Here is a 21,182-nt window from a genome sequence, read left to right as displayed (position 1 = left end):
TTAGATTTTCCATTAAAATCACAATGTTTGTGTTGAAGTGAAATATGCAACATTTAAATCACATAGTTATATTCTTTGTACATATTTATACCATTTTATAGCCTACAACGTTTGATTCTTCAATGACTAATTTATACCATTTTAGGATATTTCGAAAATAAAACTGGATTTTTTTTTAATTCCTAATAGTCATATATAGAACCTGTTCTTAGGTTTTTGGTCTTGGAGTTATATAAGTAGAACTTAACTTTAGATACATCTCAATAACGCAATTGATACACTCTGTAGATCAAAATCAACATTTTGTTAGATATGAACAGTGTTTTTATCTTAATTAAATATGTTCATATTATCAGGTACACGACACAGTCATTGTGAAGGTCATTTGGGTTCCTCCTGGTCTTCACAACGTTTGATTCTTCAATGACTAATTTTTCACATTACAAAAACAATCCTGGTGTAACTATACCTATTCTACTCTTCTTTTTTTGTTTGCAGTTGCACACAAGTAATAAATAAATAAATACATACATAATTTTATCAATTTTTCTTAATAGCGTAACTTGTGTTCCAATCCGAGAAAGTGAACTTGTAACTATCCTCATCAGCGAACCCAACACTGGACAGAGGGAGTGAGAATGACTCACCAGAGTGGCGGAACAGCGGAGGATTTCTAGGCGGTGAAACGATTGGCAGATTTCTCGAGCGGCGGAATGATTGGTGGACCCTTTGGCGAACCTGAGAATTATGGGAATCGCGCACTCGGTTCGCGTCTGAGTTTGTTTTCCGTGTTTCCAATGGGATGTGTTCCCATGGTAAGACCCATAAACGTTACAACTTACAACAAGGAAAGAAAACAAGGAATATACTGAAATACAACGCAATCAAAGATTGGTCTGCCAAAGATCAAAACTTTAACCAACCCACAAGATTATCTGAAATTGTACCCAAAATTGAAGTAATACAGAAATTAACAACAAAACTCACATAGAGCACTCGTCTCACCATAATCTGAGACCCAAAATTAAAATTGACGATAGACAATATTTGTGACTTAGCATGTAATCTTCGAAATTTTAAAGTGAATGACTAACATTTTTTTAAAGCCATAGCAGCCATTTTGAGTATGAAATACGAATAAGAAGTAAGATAAAAAAAAACACGAAAAAATTGCAGACCTAAAAGAAAGAAAAAAGCCCATTGAAATCATGATATCATATCAGAGAGACCACCACGATCAAATCTCCAATTCACACTCTGTCTTTAAAATACCACAGATAAGACTGGCCATTACACATTGCAAATTATGTAAAGGAAATTCGACAAATTATGTAAACGGAATTCCCCAATTCAACACAGATAGAAGGATAGATCACCTCTAGATGTGCGGAGCGGCGGCCGAAATCGCGCGGGGCAGAGATAATTTGGATTTTTGGGAATCGCTGGACCTGAGAGAGTGACAGTGAAGGAATCCAGAGTCTCAATCCAAAATTCACGGCAAAACAGAGATTTCAGCAACCAAAACCCTAGAAAATCTTGAAGGAATTTCAGAGACCAATTCTTTCTTCTCCAGTGACTTTCCTCGGTACACCGTCCTCATCTAGCTCGCGGTGATTTTCTTGTTCTCAGCTGGAGCGCACACAAGCTTGAGACGGGTCTTGGGGGTTTATGGCCGCGCGCGGGAGGAAGAAGAAGATGGTAGGAGAAGAAGATTATGAGTCGGTGATTGTTGTTGTGGTCTGTGGTTGTGTGTGGTAGAGAGAAGCAGGGTCGAGAGAACCAAGGCGGGACAGAGACGGACATCAATTTATGGGAAATTGGCTCGCGCACGGATCGATCGGAAGGAGTTGATCGAGAGAGTGGAAATCGTGGGTGAGAATTCTGGTTCATTTGAAATTGGGTATCGAAATCTCTTTATATATTTCTTCTTTACCCTACAGATGCAACTTCTCGCGTCTATATCTTTAGCGACAAATAAATATAGACGCAAAATTTTCTCAATATTTCTACCAAAGTTTAGGTATTCAGTTGAGTTATCCTACAGACGCGACTTCTCGCGTTTATTACCTTTGCGACAAAAAATATAGAGGCAAAATTTCCAAAATTATTTCACCCCATTTTTACATATTCAATTGTGTCTATTTATATATTTTTTATTTACCTACAGACGCGATTTCTCGTGTCTCATACTCAGATTTTAAGCCTGCCGTGACATGTCGCGTCTGTAACCCAAATAAAATTAATAACAAGCGGGATAAACATCGCGATCAAAATTTTTGTGAAATTAGTTATCAGACGCGATAAATCGCGTCTGTAGTACCAAAAGTTGCGTCTATTTAGACACGACAAGTCGCGTCTGAAACTTGTCGTGTCTGAAGCTTCACTTTGTACTAGTGAAATTGTATATTTGTCCCCTGATATATGGCCTCACTGACAAAATACCCCATATCTTTTTAAAACTATTTGTTAACCCCCTGCTATATAAAAAAGTAGCAGTTGGGTCTTTCCGTAAAAAAAGAGGCCCAATCATCAGTTAAATAATCACGTGGAACGCACGTGTTCTGGTAAATAAGGGTAAAATCGTTATTTTGTTAGTCGGATGAGGGAGTGTATTTTATTGTTTGTTTATTTATTTAAATTAAATACAGAAAAAACAGTCGAATGTAAAAATCCCAAAATCGTATTTCAATTTAATCGAACACTAAAACCCTAGAACTCAAAAACTAATAATGGAAAAAGTAAAAATCTCCCGGGAAGCCTTCACCGGCGCGAAGTGAGAGGTTTGTGGCATCTTCTCGCTCGAAGTCGAAAGGGAAAGCAAGTGCGAATAAGAAATCGACCGCATCACCCAAGAAATCGACTGCACCGCCCAAGAAATTGTCCACTCGAAAACCAAAACAAAAGCAAAAATCGCCTGTTCCTACGAAGGAGTTTGGACCGAGTGAGAACGAATGATCAGGTACGAAAATTTTTCTTTCTGTCTTTTAAGTGTTTTTTAAACTCGATTGTTGGGGACCACAATGGTTTTGTCAAATATTGTTGGGTCCAAGGTATGAAAATAAGTTTTTTATCTGTTTTTTTTATGGTTTTAGTGTTTGTGTAGGTTTTTGTCCCCTTTTAATATACAGTGGGTCATTAGTGTCGCTAGATTAAATGTATGCTTAGTCTTGGTTGGTTGGTTGGCAATATTTAATAGGAAGCCGGGTTTGTGTTATTGTTCTTTTTTTATATTCATTTTTTTTGCAGTTGAAATATTGAACTGCTTTATCTTGAACGTTCACCATGGAGGTACGCTCTTGTTTGCAACGACTGATTGTGATTGGAGCTATGACGGTGGAGTTGTAGAGCGCATCGAGAGTGCATACATAGATAGGATTTCGATGGTTTTGTTTGGACAAGCTATTGATGGTGACACTTGGATACACTATGGAGCCGCTATACTTCATGAAGTCCACCTTGTGTGACAAACTAGAGTGCATATGCTCTGATGAGTTGCTCTTAGAAGTGTTGTCAGAGACTCTCAAAACGAAATGGGAAGTGCACATCTATTGTGATCACCCCGATTGTTCTCACCCAACTGGACCGGAAGCGGTGGGGATGACGATCAGTAAGTAAAATCCGATCAGTTTGATGTTCGTTGATGCAGTGGACGTGATTCACATGAATGAGCTGATCCAACTAGAGCAATATCACAATGAAGATGTTGGAGTGAATCAAGTCCGCGATCCAGATCAAGATGGTGAGCCACATGAAGCTGCTGAGCCACATCAGTTTGAAGAATTTGAAGAGTTTGAAGGCTTTGACGACTTTGAAGATGCTGAAGGTGATGTTGAAGATGCCGAGGGTGGTTGAAGATACCGAGGGTGATGCTGAACATGCTGGTTTTGAAGCAAGCAAAGATGACGTAGAAGTTGATGGTGATGCTGTTGACCTTGGCCTGGGATACATAGGTAAAGGAATTAACGCCGTTAGTGATGAAGATGATGACTCGGAGGACAGTGACTTCGACATGGATGCGTACATCGGAATTGAACATTCATCGTCTGAAGAGGAGGTCAGACCACCCGGTGAAATCTCTCGTGCCCCTAGGAATTTCAAAAAGAAACTCCCCAACTTTGTGGGGTTTAAAGAATCTAAGTTAAAAAAAACCAGGTCTTCAAGCTGGGTATGACATTCCAAACCGGCAAGCTCTTCAAGGAAGCCATAAGGGAGTACTCAATACACAGTGGTAAAGCCATTCATTTTAAGAAGAACGACCCCAACAGAGTCCGCGCGGAGTGTGAACATCCGAACTGCAATTGGACGTGTTTCGCTTCATTGTCAAGACGAACAGGTATGTTCATAGTATGCTTGAGAATAGTATAGTCTTTTGATTTGAATTAGAAGAATGTTAGTTTGTTACTGACCTGTTGTTGGTTCAAATAGGTTTTTTCCAAATCAAGACGTACAAGAGTGAACATACATGCCCAGGGGTTAATGTGAACAGGTTTGCGACAGCAAAATGGATGTCACGTACGTACATGCAACAATTCAAAGACTGCGATTCATGGTCAGCATCGGATGTGATGAACCAGCTGCTAAGAGACTTTTTAGTTGAGTGTAATCGGGATAAAGCCTACAGGGTAAATAAGCTTGCTCTGATGGAATTCGAAGGGAGCTACAAACAACAATATGCCAAGCTATGGGACTACGGGGAAGAGTTAGTGGCTACAAATTCCGGTTCAACTGTCAAGTTTCAGACTGAAAATGGTGAGAACGATAAACTGGTATTTAAAAGGATGTACGTGTGTTTCAAAGGCTGTAAAGAAGGATTTAAACATTGTAGGCCTGTTATTAGGTTTGATGGCTTCCATATTGTGAATGGCCATCACTGGACATTCATATCCGATAAGCAAAAAGGGCTACAAGAAGCTTTATCAGGGATGTGGGAAGAAGGCTCTGTTCAAGCGGAGCACAGACATTGTGCACGACATTTGCAGAAAAACTTCACAAGGGTAATTTTCTTCTCTTTCTCGTACACATTGAATACACTGAATGTATTTGCATTTGAATACACTGAATACACTTAATCATCCTAGGTACATAAATGGTTGTTTCTGAAAACAAAGATGATGCACGCGGCGTTGTCTTATTCCACGGCTCGTTTCGAAGCCGAAATGGGTGTAATCAAAGACGAGGAACTTGAGGCCTTTGAGTGGCTTATGAGCAAAGGAATTGACCACTAAGCTAGAAGTTGTTTCAGAACCGGACCTAAGTGCGAGATGGCACTCAACAACTTGTGTGAGAGTTTCAATGGCACGCGAGCAATTCTGTTTGCTAGACAAAAGCCAATACTCTCTATGCTTGAGTGCATTGGACTGTATATACGTCACAGGTTCACCAAGCAATGACTTGCCGGTGATAAGTGGAAATCAGAGGTTGGACCACGCATTTTCAAGGTTATTGAGCCAACAAAGTACTGAGTACAGAAAATATTGCGTATTGGGCGGGTGATTTGGATTATCAAGTGTCTAACATGTATGGAACCATGTATAAAGTGGATCTTGGTCACCGAACATGTTCGTGTCGATGCTGGGATTTGTCTGGTACACTAATCATTCATTTGCTGTAAACCCGGTCTTCCATTTATATTCCTACTATTTCCTAATCAAGCTTAGCGATTGCATTTGCTGCAGGTATACCATGCTCACACGCCATTAGCTGCATATGGAAAAGGCATGAAGGACCATTGAATTATGTCTCCCATTGGTACAAAAAAGAGTGTTACCGAGAGACATACAAGCACAAGATTTTTCCAATCAATCCTCCAGAACAGTGGCCCAAAACAACATCCACACCCATGGAGATGCCATAAGACAGGGTCAAACCCAGTAGACCAAAAAAATTGAGGAGGGTTAAGCACAATTAGGTTATTCCTCGCGGTGGAACAAAGATGAGAAGACGCTACGTCGCAACAACATGCTCAAAATATGGCAAAGACGGTCACAACGCACGTACATGTTTTAGACGCCAACAAGAGGAACATGTACATTCAATAGTCTAATATATAGTTCCAAAGATTGACTCCTACTTACTAACCACGATGTAAATGCAAAATAGAGACAAGCGCAGACCACCCGAAGAAGTCATTATGAAGGACAATCACCACAACCGACACAACCAACATGGAGTCAAGGCAGAAGAAACAATGATGAAGGACCTCCACCACCATCTCAACCAACACAACCTACACCCAGTCAACCAAATCAAAGGATTGGAATCAGGGTAAGCAAATTAGGACCATTTCATTTCAATTGAAAATATGGTCAAATATGTATTTGGTGGCAAATTCTTCTTACTCATTGTTTTTGGATATTTCAGATGAGCCATCGACTTAGGAATCTCAGGACGGTGAACACCAACAATGAAGTTCAACGCGGGCGTAGAAGATTGTTCACCTAGTAATTTGTAGTGTGTATGAATATGTAAAGCCTTAACCCACTTTTGGAACATTTTTGAACTGTGTAAAATAGCTTTGTAAAGCTAAGTATGGGTTCATATTTTGAAACATTGGAATTGATCTATAATTTACCTAGATGTTTCAGTTTGATGTATGTAAAAGCTGAAAAATGCTTACAATCAACTCTTTTGTGACATTGAAACATTGAAATCCACTCTTTTGTGACATTACAAGTTAGAACTGTCCTTTTTTATATGTTATTTCCTTTTATTTTTTTATTTTATTTGATGTTAGTCTTATTAAATTCACTCAATTAAATTAGAACTCATTTCATTAACACATATTCAAAATACATCTGGCATAGAATACCTGCTTACATATATCATTACACAGTAATTTACATAAGGTACCTAGTAAAAAATAGACCACATTTTACTTGCCATTTTACTTTAATAACAACAGACACAAACTCTTCATGGTTTGCTTAAAACAATATATTCACAATATAATGATCAAAGGGCTATTGATCTCAATATGATTGTTAGGAAAATCTATGATGTCTGGTTATGAGATATTGAGAGTTGGAGACTCTATAGTTCTTCCTAGGTATCTTCTGAAGGTACTGAATTGACCAGTGCACTTCTAGAGACAGAATAAGAGTAAACCATTTAACCTCTTATGTCTCGAAGTCACTACGTATGAATTGCATCGTGCTTACCTCAATCCTGAAATGAGACATGTCATTTCATAGCTTACGTATTCTCATTTGAAAAAGTCAGAGTTCTAGATTCACTATGTGATATAGACAAGACCTATTGGTGAAGTACTAAGCTATGAAGATGTCATATGAGTAACTTTGTGAAGATCTCATAGATATGGAATTCATGTACAAGATTTCTGAAATGCAATGTATATAACCTCTTGCTTTGTTCCTTGGAATGTGAATAAAAGTGTCCAAATTGAGTCATGACTCGTTTGGATGAATCAATGTGACTTGTTAGCTCCTCGTCAATACATTGTTTCTAACTTATTCACAAGTGACAAAGGAGTTGAGGAAATAACAGCTAGAAGGGTAAAATGGTAATTTTGTAAATCTCATCTAGTTGATGATATTCATGAAGGGTAAACCTAGTTAATATTCAACGGATCCATTCATTATAATTAAGTAGAATTCTTGAGTAGAAAATATATTCGTTTGAACCGAGAGATTTCAGTGTCAACTCTTTAGTGGAGTCAATTGACATTAAACTAGAACTTGGAAAGGGTTTGTGAACTTTTGAGTCCAAGTATGCTAGCTCCAGCTTTTTTCATTTGGATCCATGAGGTCACTACCATAATTCATTAGAGTAGGATTAGTTAAACTAGAAGCTAAGTCAAAACAAAAACTAGACAAGTTTTACGAAAATTGTCTAAAGGGTAATTTTGTCCTTTTGGACATGGGATGGTATGAATGTCAATAAATAAGATTTTAGACATTGTCATATAATGACAATGAGATTGGATCACACGGCCAACTTAATTAATTGGGCCTTGAGGATTAATTTCATTTCTTAGAATTTTATGTGAAAATTCTTAAAGGGTTTTTCTTATGTTGTCATGAACAAATAAAGAAACATCTAGAAGCATGTTCTAGAAGCCCTTAAATTCGTCCAGCATAGCAAGAGAAAGAGAGATTATTTTGTGTATTGATGCATGAAGATACTTGCCAAAAGAAAAAGAGGAAACAAATTTCATCTAGAAGGAATTGTTTTGGGCTGCCAAGAGGGAAGCAAACAAATGAGGAAACAAATCCAAGGCCTTCTAGAAGGAAGCTTGGACGTGCGACACAAGGTAAGGGGATGCAAATATTTGCTCATGAATATGTGATATTCTATAGAAAAGAGGAAACTACCTTTTGAAGGTAATCCTCCTCCTATAAATACCCTACCTCATTCACAACTCACAACACACAATTTTAGAGATTGAGAGGTTCTCTCTCTAGAATAGTTGGCTGCCCATCTCCCTCTCTCTCTAACCCTTCTTGTTCTTTTGTTTTGGCACCTAGGTCCTCATTAGACCTAGCATTTGTTTTAGCTCTTTGGCTCAAAGACTTGTTCTTGAGTCATCGTGTTTAAAAGTGCCCACACACTAAATCCTAACCACATCAAAGACTCTAGTGGTCGAAATTTTCGTGGTTGCTCAACAGGTTCAAGAAGACTAGTGGGAGAGGCGAGCTGCGTGGGGAGACGAACGTTTCAACCTTCTAAAGGCTTCTCAACGTTCAAGCTCTATTCGAGGTTGGTACCGAGTAAAAACTAAATGTAGTTTTAAAATTTTAAATTATATGTTCATGCACGTTGTCTAGGTTGTAAAAACATTTTACGTGTTTTAAAGAAATTTTTTATATTTCGCCGCTTGCTAGAAGCGATAAATCTTTTCTGAACCCTAGATCTATTCCAACAAAAAAGCGTTCAAGAGCTGAAGAACAGGCTGACAACCACACCATTGCTCACCATTCTACAAGGAATTGACGGACTTGCCATTTACTGCGACGCGTCTAAGCAAGGTTTGGCCTCAGTTTTGATGCAGCACAGGAAGGTCATTGCATACACCTCCCGACAGCTGAAAGATTATGGACTCGATATCCCACCCATGATCTAGAACTCTCTGCAGTAGTGTTTGCACTCAAGATATTCGACATTACCTGTATGGAGTCCATTATGACATCTAGACAGACCACAAACGTTGAAGTATCTCTTCACTCAGAATAAGTTGAACATGCACTAAGGACGTTGGATGGAACTCGTGAACGACTACGACTTCGATTTACACTATCACCCTGGTAAGGCCAATAAGGTGGCAGATGCTCTCAGTCGTAAGTTTGTAGCGTCCTTAGTAAGTCTGGTGAAAACGTCTCTCCATCTGAAAGATGATATGCAGCAGCTAGAGCTTCAGCTAATCACAAGCAAGTTAGCCGCTCTTAGCGTACGTCTAGTATTGCTCGAGCAGATCAAAGATGGTCAGTATGCAGATGAATATCTTCTTCGGAAGATGTTTGATGTTCAGAACAGTAAAGAGAGTGACTTCAAATTGAATGAGAACGAGATTCTAAGGTGCAATGGTAGAGTTTGTGTGTCATCCAATGAGGAAGTCAGAAAGAAGTTGATGGAAGAAGCTCATGGGACACCATATTTGGTACATCTAGGTGTGACAAAGATGTATCAAGACTTGAAAAATGTGTAATGGTGGCCAGGAATGAAGAAAGACATAGCTGAGTTCGTCCAGAAGTGCCTAACTTGCCAACAAGTTAGGGTAGAGCATCAGAAACCAGCTGGAATGTTGCAACCACTTGAGATTCCATAGTGGAAGTGAGAGCAGATAACGATCGATTTCGTGTCAGGTTTGCCAAAAAAACCAGAGCTGGACACAATTCAGTCTGGGTCATTGTTGACAGACTGATCAAATCATCTCATTTTCTGCCAATCAAGACCACGCACACCGTGGTTAAGCTCGCTGAACTCTACATTAAGGAGATTTTACGTCCCCATGGGGTTCTTAGCTCAATTATTTCTGACCGTGATGCTTGCTTCACATCTAAGTTCTGAAAGAGACTACAAGAGAATTTGGGGACTCGTCTGAAGTTTAGTACTGCTTTCCACCCATAAACCTGTTGTCAATGGTGCCCACAAGAAGAGTAGTAGTGTCTATTTATGTACATTTGATGTCATATAGTCTTACGAAGACTCTTGCTTGTAATTGCTTATTCATTAATAAAGTTGAAACGTTCATTCGTTCTTTCTTTGTTTGAAGCTTTATGATAAAACCTTAGTCTTTTAGTCCATAAACAAACTTAACAACTTACGAAGAGACAAATGTAGATTTGCATGAACAAACTCTTCGTAGTTTGCTTAAAACGATATATTCGCAATCTTAGGGTCAAAGGACTATTGACCTCAGTATGATTGTTAGAAGAATCTATGATGTCTGGTTATGAGGCATTGAGAGTTGTGGACTCTATAGTTCTTCTAGGTATCTTCCGAAGGTACTGAATTGACCAGTGCACTTCTAGAGACAATATAAGAACAAACCATTTAACCTCTTATGTCTCGAAGTCACTATGTATGAATTTGCATCATGCTTACCTTAATCCTGAAATGAGACATGCCATTTCACACCTTAGTATTCTCATTTGAGAAAGTCAGAGTTCGGACTCACTATGTCATTCCGAACAGGGCCTATTGGTGAAATACTAAGTTGTGAGTATGTCATGAGTAACTTTGTGAAGTTCTCATAGATATGGAATTCATGTACAAGATTGCTGAAATGCAATGTATGTCACCTCATGCTTTGTTCCTTGGAGTGTGAATAAATGAACTGGCCAGTGTCCAAATTGAGTCCTGACTCTTTTGGATGAAACAATGTGACTTGTTAGCTCCTCGTCAATACATTGTTTCTAACTTATTCACAAGCGACAAAGGAGTTGAGGAAATAACAGCTAGAAGGGTAAAATGGTAATTTAGTAAATCCCGACTAGCTGATGACATTCATGAAGGGTAAACATAGATAATATTCAGTGGATCCGCTCATCATAATTAGGTCGAATTCTTGAGTAGAAAATAAATTCATTTGAACCGAGAGATTTTCAGTGTCAGCTCTTTAGTGGAGTCAGTTGGCATTAAGCTAAACTTGGAAAAGGTTTGTGAACTTTTGAGTCCAAGTGTTTAGCTAAAGCTTTGTTCATTTGGGTCCATGAGGTCACTGTCACGAATCACATCGATAGGAATAGTTAAACTAGAAGCTAAGTCAAAACAAGAACGAAAATAGTCAAAAGGGTATTTTTGTCTTTTGAGACAAAGGATGAAATGAATGTCAATAAATTTTTTGACAAGTTCATTTGATGACTTAATAATACTCGGCCATGACTTGATCATTGGGCCTTGTGAATTAATTTCATTTCATAAGAATTTTATTGAAAATTCTTAATGGGCCTTTCACATGTTGTCATGAACAAATGAAGAAGCTTCTAGAAGCTCCTTCTAGATGTGAAATGGGCGCCCAAATACCCAAGGGAAAGAGAAATTATTTTGTGCATAAATGTATCAAGATACTTGCCAAAAGAAAAAGAGGAAACAAATTTCCTCTATGAGGAAAGCATAAGTTCGGCCAACACAAGGGAAAGAGAGAGACAAACTAAATGAGGAAACAAATCCAAGGCTTATTGAAGCACATGTTGGACGTGCAAAGCAAGGGAAAAAGAGGAAATAAGATTTCCTCATAAAGGTTTGGAAAATAAGAGGAAACTACTTCTTTCCAAGGCCAACCCTTCTCCTATAAATAGGACCCTCATTCCTCTCATTCTATTCATTCCACATAAGTTAGAGATTGAGAGCTTCTCTCTCTAGACCTTGTGGTGGCCGAACTCCTCTCTCTCTCTCTCTAGTTTATTTTCGGTTTTCTCTTGTCTTGGCACCTAGGTCCTCACTCGACCTAGTCTTTAGCTCTGCGACTTTGAGACTCGTTCTTAAGTCGTAGTGTTTAAAAGTGCCCACTCACTGATTCCTTCTTTTCGAGTGATTTAGTGATAGAAACTTTCGTGGTTGCTCGAGTGGCCGAGGAAAGAAGGAGAGACGTGCTGCGAGGGGAGACGAGCGTTGCAACTTTCCAAAAGCTTCTACAAGGTTCAAGCTTCAAGAAAGGTTAGTAACTTCCATAGCTCATATTAGTTTTTATTTACATGCATATGCTCTTGTCTAGGTTAGTAAAAACTAGTTTTACTTAAAAATTTTTTTTTTAAAATTCCGCCGCTTAACGAAGCGTTAAACTTTTTCTCAAACCCTAGATCGATTCCAACAAATGGTATCAGAGCTATGGTCAAAGGAATGCATGTGCATGTTTTTAAATTATGAGCTTGAAAATCGTTTTCGAAAGTTTACTAATTTTGTGACAAGTTAGAATTGTAATCTTAGTTTTTTTTTAATTTATTGCTCATGCCTTTAAATTAAAAACCATGTTGATTTTCTATGAGTTTGGGATGATGTTAAAACACATTAGAATCAGTTCTAAAAGTTTTTAATTTTTTATATTGAAAAACGTGTTTTAAAGGTTTGAGAATTTTCGAGTAAATTTTGTGACTAGTTTTATTTTCTTGCTAGTTTCGTTTATTTACTTGAATCGTTTTATGCATGTTGTTATTTCTTTTATTCTATGTTATTACCCTGCTAATAAAACACAAATAAAAGCTTTAAACAACTTCATAAAACGTTCAGTTACACTCGATTCTTTTTCGCACCTAAAAGGACAAAGCTTTAATTTATTTCTTTTTCTTCGAGCTGGAATGTAAACCCGCATTAAAAGCGGCATAACTCTATGCTCAGAAATCTAAATTTAATGATTCTTGAATCAAATTAAAGCTCTGTCTGTCCTCTGTCCAATGCCACCGGTTTCGGCTCAAAAGGACATCGGAGCCGCCAGTTATGGCGATTTTACTCCGAGGTGCGCGGCTGTCTGAAACTCCAGTTTTTCTTAGAAATCCGGATTTTCAAACCCCACTACCATGAGTTATAGAACTCTAATGAGAAAATTTTCTTGAGCAAAAATGTTTTTCATATGATTATAAACATGATGTGTAAAGATTAAAAGTTTTGATTTTTGAAAGATTAATTGAAATTGAATTTTTACAAAACTAGTTTGAATTTTGAAAAACCGTTTTCACTTTCAAACTTGAAAATATTTTGTCATCCAAATCAAATAAGTTTTCAAAATGTTTTCAAAACTATATCTATATCACATATGTTCAAAATCTATATGCTCTTGAAATTTTGAGTGGGAGGTCTCCTTGTAGACAAGGCGAAAAATAAAAAGATGTGTAATCTCAAACTTTCAAGTGTTCGAGTGAGTTGAAGTTCACACTTCCCTCACGCACTTTCCCGAAATAGAAAATAGGAAAAGATCGAGTATGTCCCTTGTGCCTTTATGCACTAATACTGCTCTGAACATGTCGATCTAGGATTCTCTTCTAGTTGTCCGCTCTGTCGCTCTCTAACTAGGAAATTTGTTTCCGAACTTATAAGAGTCGATGAACCAACTCCAAAAACTAAGTGGGAGGGTTATATTCGTTGTTTGTAACCCGCGATCCCCAACACTAGTGAAAGATGCAATAACGTGGGACTAAGAGCCGCTCTTGCGACCCTCACTTAAATGTGAGTACTCCAAGGCGTTATTGCTTCGATCATTGCTCAATGAGCTACGTCCGAGAGTGATGCAATGATGGCAAGGCCTCCCCTTGGGGGATTGTTTTTCAAAGCTGATCTTTTGGACTAAGTGGTTGGTTGCACACTTAGGCTCAATCCCTAGTATCCTTCCTTAAGGCTCTGCGAAAGGATGTGAGTGATCAAACCAATTTACAAGGTGGCTAGTCAAAATGATGTACTGACATCTTGGCTTAGCATTAATGATGTGTCATTTACTTATAAAAGGAGATTTTTTGCGGCCTTCTCTTGAGGGAGTAAATTATCGTTTGGTTTATAACACCTTTGGGTTTTACAAAAGTCTTAATGAAACTTAAATCCTAAACCAAAGACTAATCATAAACTTGTTTCAACTTAAATAGGCAATATGTCTCTCAACCATCTCTCAATCTTTCTTTCCTCGATCAAACTCGAAAACGAAAACTACGTAGATTCAAAACGTAACCTCGACATAATACCTACCGTCAACAAGCACAAATGGGCACTCACCACCCCGTGTCCTCCTCTGACGAATGATGATTCAACTCAAGAGGACAATGACGCCTTAGCGGCCTGGCTTCGATCCGATGAGATTGTGAGGTGCTATATATTGGCATCTATGAACAATGTGCTGAAAGAGCAACATCGTGACATCGAGACTGCCGCTGACATGCTCTACAATCTCCTTGAGATGTTTGGAGGGCAAAGGCGTCAAGCAAGGCAACAAGCAGTCCGACAGTTTATGAACTATCATATGAAGGCTAGGACTCCTGTTAGAGACTTTATGATACTGATCATTAGTTTTCTAAATAAGATGGAAATCCTAGGATCTGAGAATGATGGGAAGAATGTCATAGATATGATCTTAGAAACTCTCCCCGCATCTCTTGATACCTCCAAGCTGAACTACTCCATTACAAAGCTAAAGTACACTGTTACCGAGCTTATGAAGGAGCTTCACACTGCTGTAGGTCTCAATAAGAGAAAGAGGAATCAAGGAGAGGCACCTGCTACTGAGCAAAAAGCCTCCGCCTCTGGAACTGTGAAGAGACCTTACAAGGCCGATAAAAAGAACTGTCCCGCCTATCTCAAAGCAAAGGAACATAGTATTGTACTAGTTACCGAAGCATGCTTAGTAGCTGATAATGTATCATCATGGATTCTTGACTCCGCTGCTACTAACCATATTTGCTGTTCCTTGAATGGTTTCAAGAAAACCAAAAGCTTAGAGGAAGGCGAGCTCTGTTTCAAATGGGGTGATGGGAGCCTGGTGTCTGCGAAGGCTGTGGGATCCGTGACATTGTCTTTTGAAGACCGCACTATAAACTTGAATAATGTTTATTTTGTTCCTACCTTTGGTAAGAACTTAATATCCGTTGCTCGTCTTCTAGAGCAAGATTATTGTTTAAAGTTCATTAAGAATGGAATTCGTATTTCGTTTCCTGATAATTCTTTTGTCACTGATGCATGTATGAAGAATGCTCTTTTCTACATCTATCCCACTAAACCTTCTCTTTTAGACACCGAAATAGATGACGATCTAATTAGGGAGCCAAAGAGGATCAAACTTTCTGAATCCTCCGATCTAACAAAATCTACATACCTCTGGCACTTAAGACTTGGTCATATCAGTCTAGATAGGATTAAGAGACTTGTGAGGGATGGTCCACTCCAAGCCTCTGCAATAGGCTCACTACCTACTTGTGAATCTTGTATAGAAGGAAAAATGACTAAGCGACCTTTCTCCGATAAGGGTCGAAGAGCCACTGAGTTGCTGGAACTAATACATTCTGATGTATGTGGTCCGCTCAACCAATAGGCACGTGGAGGATACGAATACTTTGTTACCTTCACTGATGATTACTCAAGATATGGGTTTGTCTATTTGCTTAAACACAAATCCGAGACCTTTAACGTATTTAAGGTCTTTAGGGCTTTAGTGGAAAAGCAAACTGGCAAAGTGATCAAAACCCTTCGATCTGATCGAGGTGGTGAGTATATGTCTGGAGAGTTCGATGACTTTCTTAAAGAAGAAGGTATCGCTTCTCAGCTTACCGCACCTGGCACACCTCAACAAAACGGAGTTTCAGAGAGAAGAAACCGAACTCTTATGGAGATGGTTAGATCAATGATGAGTTACTCATCACTCCCGCTTTCCTTTTGGGGATATGCCCTCGAAACAGCCGCCTACATTCTGAACCAAGTTCCGTCCAAAACGGTTCCTGGTACTCCTTATGAACGATGGACTGGCCGTAAAGTGAATCTTGGCCGCATCCGAATTTGGGGTTGCCCTGCACACGTGCTGAGGCAAAAGACTAGCAAGTTGGCTAGTAGGTCAGAATTGTGCCTGTTTGTGGGATATCCAAAGGAAACCAAAGGTTTTACTTTCTATAGTCCCGAGGACGATAAGACTTTCGTTAGCACGAATGCTCGTTTCCTTGAGGAGGGCTTTGTAAAGGATGCAAAACCTAGAAGCAAAATTGTGCTTGAAGAAAAGTTGGGTGAGGAAGCTTCTACCTCATCTGTAAGAACTGTTCTTACCCCAACTGAAACACAACCTAACTCAACAGAATCTCGTCAAGTAGTACTTCGACGTAGTGGGAGGGCTGTTCAAAAGCCTGACAGGTACATGTCTTATGGAGACTCTCTTGTAGCCGTCTCCGACATGGATGATCCTGTTTCCTATAGCCAAGCAATGGCTTGTTCTGAATCAAACCTTTGGCTTGACGCCATGAAAGTTGAGATGCACTCGATGTATGTCAACAAAGTCTGGAAACTTGTAGACCTTCCTGAAGGGATTAAACCCGTATGGTGTAAGTGGATATACAAGAAGAAAAGGGGTCCTGATGGGAACGTTGAGACGTTCAAAGCACGACTTGTGGCAAAGGGTTATACCCAACAAGAAGGGATTGACTATGAAGAAACCTTCTCGCCAGTCGCGATGCTTAAATCCATCCGCATACTCCTATCCATAGCTGCAGCTCTCGACTATGAGATCTGGCAAATGGATGTCAAGACAGCTTTTCTGAATGGCAATCTTGACGAGCGCATTTACATGGCTCAACTAGACGGTTTCGTGGATAAAGGTCAAGAGACCAAGGTTTGTGAGTTGCTTAAATCCATTTATGGACTAAAGCAAGCATCTAGGTCATGGAATATTAGATTCGATGAAACTGTAAAGAGCTTCGGCTTTGAACAGTCAATAGATGAGCCTTGTGTTTACAAGTTAATACACGAAGGCAAAGTTGTGTTTCTGGTACTATATGTCGATGATATACTGCTCATTGGTAATGACGTGGGTAAGTTATCTGAGGTTAAGGTCTGGCTGGCAAAGCAATTCGATATGAAGGATCTAGGAGAAGCTGCATACATTCTGGGAATCCAAATCTTTCGAGATAGGAAAAACCGGACCCTGTCGCTCTCTCAAGCATCTTATATTGATAAGGTGATGGATCGCTTCTCGATGCAAGACTGCAAGAGGGGTCAAACACCCTTTAGGCATGGAGTTTCACTCTCTAAGGACCAGTCTCCCAAGACTGCACAAGAGATTGAAGACATGAGGAAAATTCCTTACGCCTCTGCCGTAGGAAGCCTCATGTATGCTATGCTTTGCACCCGACCTGATATATGTTTCGCCGTTGGCGTAGTTAGTCGTTTCCAATCCAACCCTGGACCCGAGCACTGGATTGCTGTTAAGCATGTTCTTAAGTATCTTCGAAGAACTAGGAACTTGATGCTTACATACTCAGGTACTGACCTGACTATGACGGGATATACCGACTCCGATTTTCAAGCGGATAAGGATTCCAGGAAATCCACATTAGGATCTGTTCATCCTTAATGGTGGAGCTGTTGTGTGGAGAAGTATTAAGCAATCTTGCATTGCTAACTCCACAATGGAAGCAGAATATGTGGCTGCTTGTGAAGCATCCAAAGAGGCTGTATGGCTTAGAAAATTCCTTAAGTATTTGGAAGTTGTTCCAAACGTCGACGAGCCCATGACCCTTTATTGTGATAATAGTGGGGCCGTCGCTAACTCAAAGGAACCTAGAAGCCATAAGCGCTCTAAGCATATTGAGAGGAAATACCATTTGATTCGAGAGATCGCGCAACGCGGAGACGTGGAGGTGAAGTAGATCTCTGGCAGATCCATTCACCAAGGCCCTAGCGAACATGGTCTTCGACCAACTTCGAGAGGGATTAGGCATGTAGGACTACTCACATCTTCTTTGAGTCAAGTGGGAGTTTGTTGTCAATGGTGCCCACAAGAAGAGTAGTAGTGTCTATTTATGTACATTTGATGTCATATAGTCTTACGAAGACTCTTGCTTGTAATTGCTTATTCATTAATAAAGTTGAAACGTTCATTCGTTCTTTCTTTGTTTGAAGCTTTATGATAAAACCTTAGTCTTTTAGTCCATAAACAAACTTAACAACTTACGAAGAGACAAATGTAGATTTGCATGAACAAACTCTTCGTAGTTTGCTTAAAACGATATATTCGCAATCTTAGGGTCAAAGGACTATTGACCTCAGTATGATTGTTAGAAGAATCTATGATGTCTGGTTATGAGGCATTGAGAGTTGTGGACTCTATAGTTCTTCTAGGTATCTTCCGAAGGTACTGAATTGACCAGTGCACTTCTAGAGACAATATAAGAACAAACCATTTAACCTCTTATGTCTCGAAGTCACTATGTATGAATTTGCATCATGCTTACCTTAATCCTGAAATGAGACATGCCATTTCACACCTTAGTATTCTCATTTGAGAAAGTCAGAGTTCGGACTCACTATGTCATTCCGAACAGGGCCTATTGGTGAAATACTAAGTTGTGAGTATGTCATGAGTAACTTTGTGAAGTTCTCATAGATATGGAATTCATGTACAAGATTGCTGAAATGCAATGTATGTCACCTCATGCTTTGTTCCTTGGAGTGTGAATAAATGAACTGGCCAGTGTCCAAATTGAGTCCTGACTCTTTTGGATGAAACAATGTGACTTGTTAGCTCCTCGTCAATACATTGTTTCTAACTTATTCACAAGCGACAAAGGAGTTGAGGAAATAACAGCTAGAAGGGTAAAATGGTAATTTAGTAAATCCCGACTAGCTGATGACATTCATGAAGGGTAAACATAGATAATATTCAGTGGATCCGCTCATCATAATTAGGTCGAATTCTTGAGTAGAAAATAAATTCATTTGAACCGAGAGATTTTCAGTGTCAGCTCTTTAGTGGAGTCAGTTGGCATTAAGCTAAACTTGGAAAAGGTTTGTGAACTTTTGAGTCCAAGTGTTTAGCTAAAGCTTTGTTCATTTGGGTCCATGAGGTCACTGTCACGAATCACATCGATAGGAATAGTTAAACTGGAAGCTAAGTCAAAACAAGAACGAAAATAGTCAAAAGGGTATTTTTGTCTTTTGAGACAAAGGATGAAATGAATGTCAATAAATTTTTTGACAAGTTCATTTGATGACTTAATAATACTCGGCCATGACTTGATCATTGGGCCTTGTGAATTAATTTCATTTCATAAGAATTTTATTGAAAATTCTTAATGGGCCTTTCACATGTTGTCATGAACAAATGAAGAAGCTTCTTGAAGCTCCTTCTAGATGTGAAATGGGCGCCCAAATACCCAAGGGAAAGAGAAATTATTTTGTGCATAAATGTATCAAGATACTTGCCAAAAGAAAAAGAGGAAACAAATTTCCTCTATGAGGAAAGCATAAGTTCGGCCAACACAAGGGAAAGAGAGAGACAAACTAAATGAGGAAACAAATCCAAGGCTTATTGAAGCACATGTTGGACGTGCAAAGCAAGGGAAAAAGAGGAAATAAGATTTCCTCATAAAGGTTTGGAAAATAAGAGGAAACTACTTCTTTCCAAGGCCAACCCTTCTCCTATAAATAGGACCCTCATTCCTCTCATTCTATTCATTCCACATAAGTTAGAGATTGAGAGCTTCTCTCTCTAGACCTTGTGGTGGCCGAACTCCTCTCTCTCTCTCTCTAGTTTATTTTCGGTTTTCTCTTGTCTTGGCACCTAGGTCCTCACTCGACCTAGTCTTTAGCTCTGCGACTTTGAGACTCGTTCTTAAGTCGTAGTGTTTAAAAGTGCCCACTCACTGATTCCTTCTTTTCGAGTGATTTAGTGATAGAAACTTTCGTGGTTGCTCGAGTGGCCGAGGAAAGAAGGAGAGACGTGCTGCGAGGGGAGACGAGCGTTGCAACTTTCCAAAAGCTTCTACAAGGTTCAAGCTTCAAGAAAGGTTAGTAACTTCCATAGCTCATATTAGTTTTTATTTACATGCATATGCTCTTGTCTAGGTTAGTAAAAACTAGTTTTACTTAAAAAGAAAATTTTTAAAATTCCGCCGCTTAACGAAGCGTTAAACTTTTTCTCAAACCCTAGATCGATTCCAACAAAACCAATGGCCAAAGTGAAAGAACGATCCAAGTGTTGGAAGATATGCTCCGAGATTGTGTGTTGAACTTCCAAGGCTTGTGGAGTCGTTACCTTTCTCTAGTTGAGTTCTCGTACAACAAAAGCTACCAAGCGACTATTGGTATGGCGCCGTACGAAGCTTTGTATGGACGGAAGTGTCCTCTGCAGTTCATTGGGGTGAAGCTTGTGAGAGCAAGTTCGTTGGACTTCAGATGTTAGAGCAGACCACAGAAGCGATTAAGAGAATCCAAGCTCGAATAAAGACGTCTCAGAGTCGTCAGAAGAACTACGCATAGAAGCATAAGAGGCCGCTAGAGTTTGAGGCAAGAGAGAGAGTCTTTTTTAAAGTCTCACCAATGTGAGGTATGATGAGGTTTGGAAAGAAAGGAAAGCTCAGTCCGAGATATGTTGGAACTTTTGAGATCCTTGAGCGTGTAGGCAAGACAGCTTATCGCTTGGCGTTACCGCCATCCATGTCCCACCTCCATGGTGTGTTTCACGTATCCATGCTACAGAAATACGTGTCTGACCCTTCACATGTTCTACAAGAGCAAAAGGTCAAGATCTCTCCTGAAGTAAGATATGAAGAGCCAGCCACTGCGATTCTTGATCGCAAAGAGAAAGTTTTGAGGAACAAGACCATTCCATTGGTCGAGGTGTTGTGGAAGAGGCAAGCGGAAGAAGAAGCTACCTGGGAGCTCGAGAGTGAGATGCAAAAGAAGTACCCTGCTCAGTTCTAAGTTTCGAGGACGAAACACTTTTATGGGGGGTATGGATTATAAATAATAAACTTTTAAATCACTCGACTTGTAAATTCAAGTTTAATAAACGAGCTTCTGTTTGTTACAATTAAATTCTCGAGCGAATTATGGTCATATAAGTTTACCAAATTAATTTAAAAGATTTTAAGGTAATGGAAAATCTCGGAATAAATAAAGGATTTATCGAGTTCGTCTCGAGTGTTAAATTATTTTCCGAAGAAATATTCGGGAATTTAATTTAAGAAATAAATTCTCAAGGACGAGAAATATTTTCGAGAAACCTTAAATATATTTAAATTAATCGAGAACGAACGAGAGAATTTTCA

General features: G+C 39.2%; 1 protein-coding gene across 1 annotated transcript; it reads left to right on the top strand.

Moving 5' to 3' along the window:
• The first annotated feature begins 20,463 nt into the window (after positions 1–20,463).
• Positions 20,464–20,835, top strand: LOC149404556 (uncharacterized). Its single transcript, XM_089607583.1, has one exon. It carries the CDS (start codon positions 20,464–20,466, stop codon positions 20,833–20,835), a length of 372 nt encoding a protein of 123 aa, XP_089463709.1.
• The last annotated feature ends 347 nt before the right edge of the window (positions 20,836–21,182 follow it).

The sequence above is a fragment of the Urtica dioica genome, chromosome 2 (genome assembly GCF_054948205.1).
Source record: "Urtica dioica subsp. dioica isolate 48M chromosome 2, U.dioica_male_clone48M_v1_H2, whole genome shotgun sequence".
Classification (NCBI taxonomy): Eukaryota; Viridiplantae; Streptophyta; class Magnoliopsida; order Rosales; family Urticaceae; genus Urtica; species Urtica dioica.
This window is presented reverse-complemented; position numbering and strand designations above follow the sequence as displayed.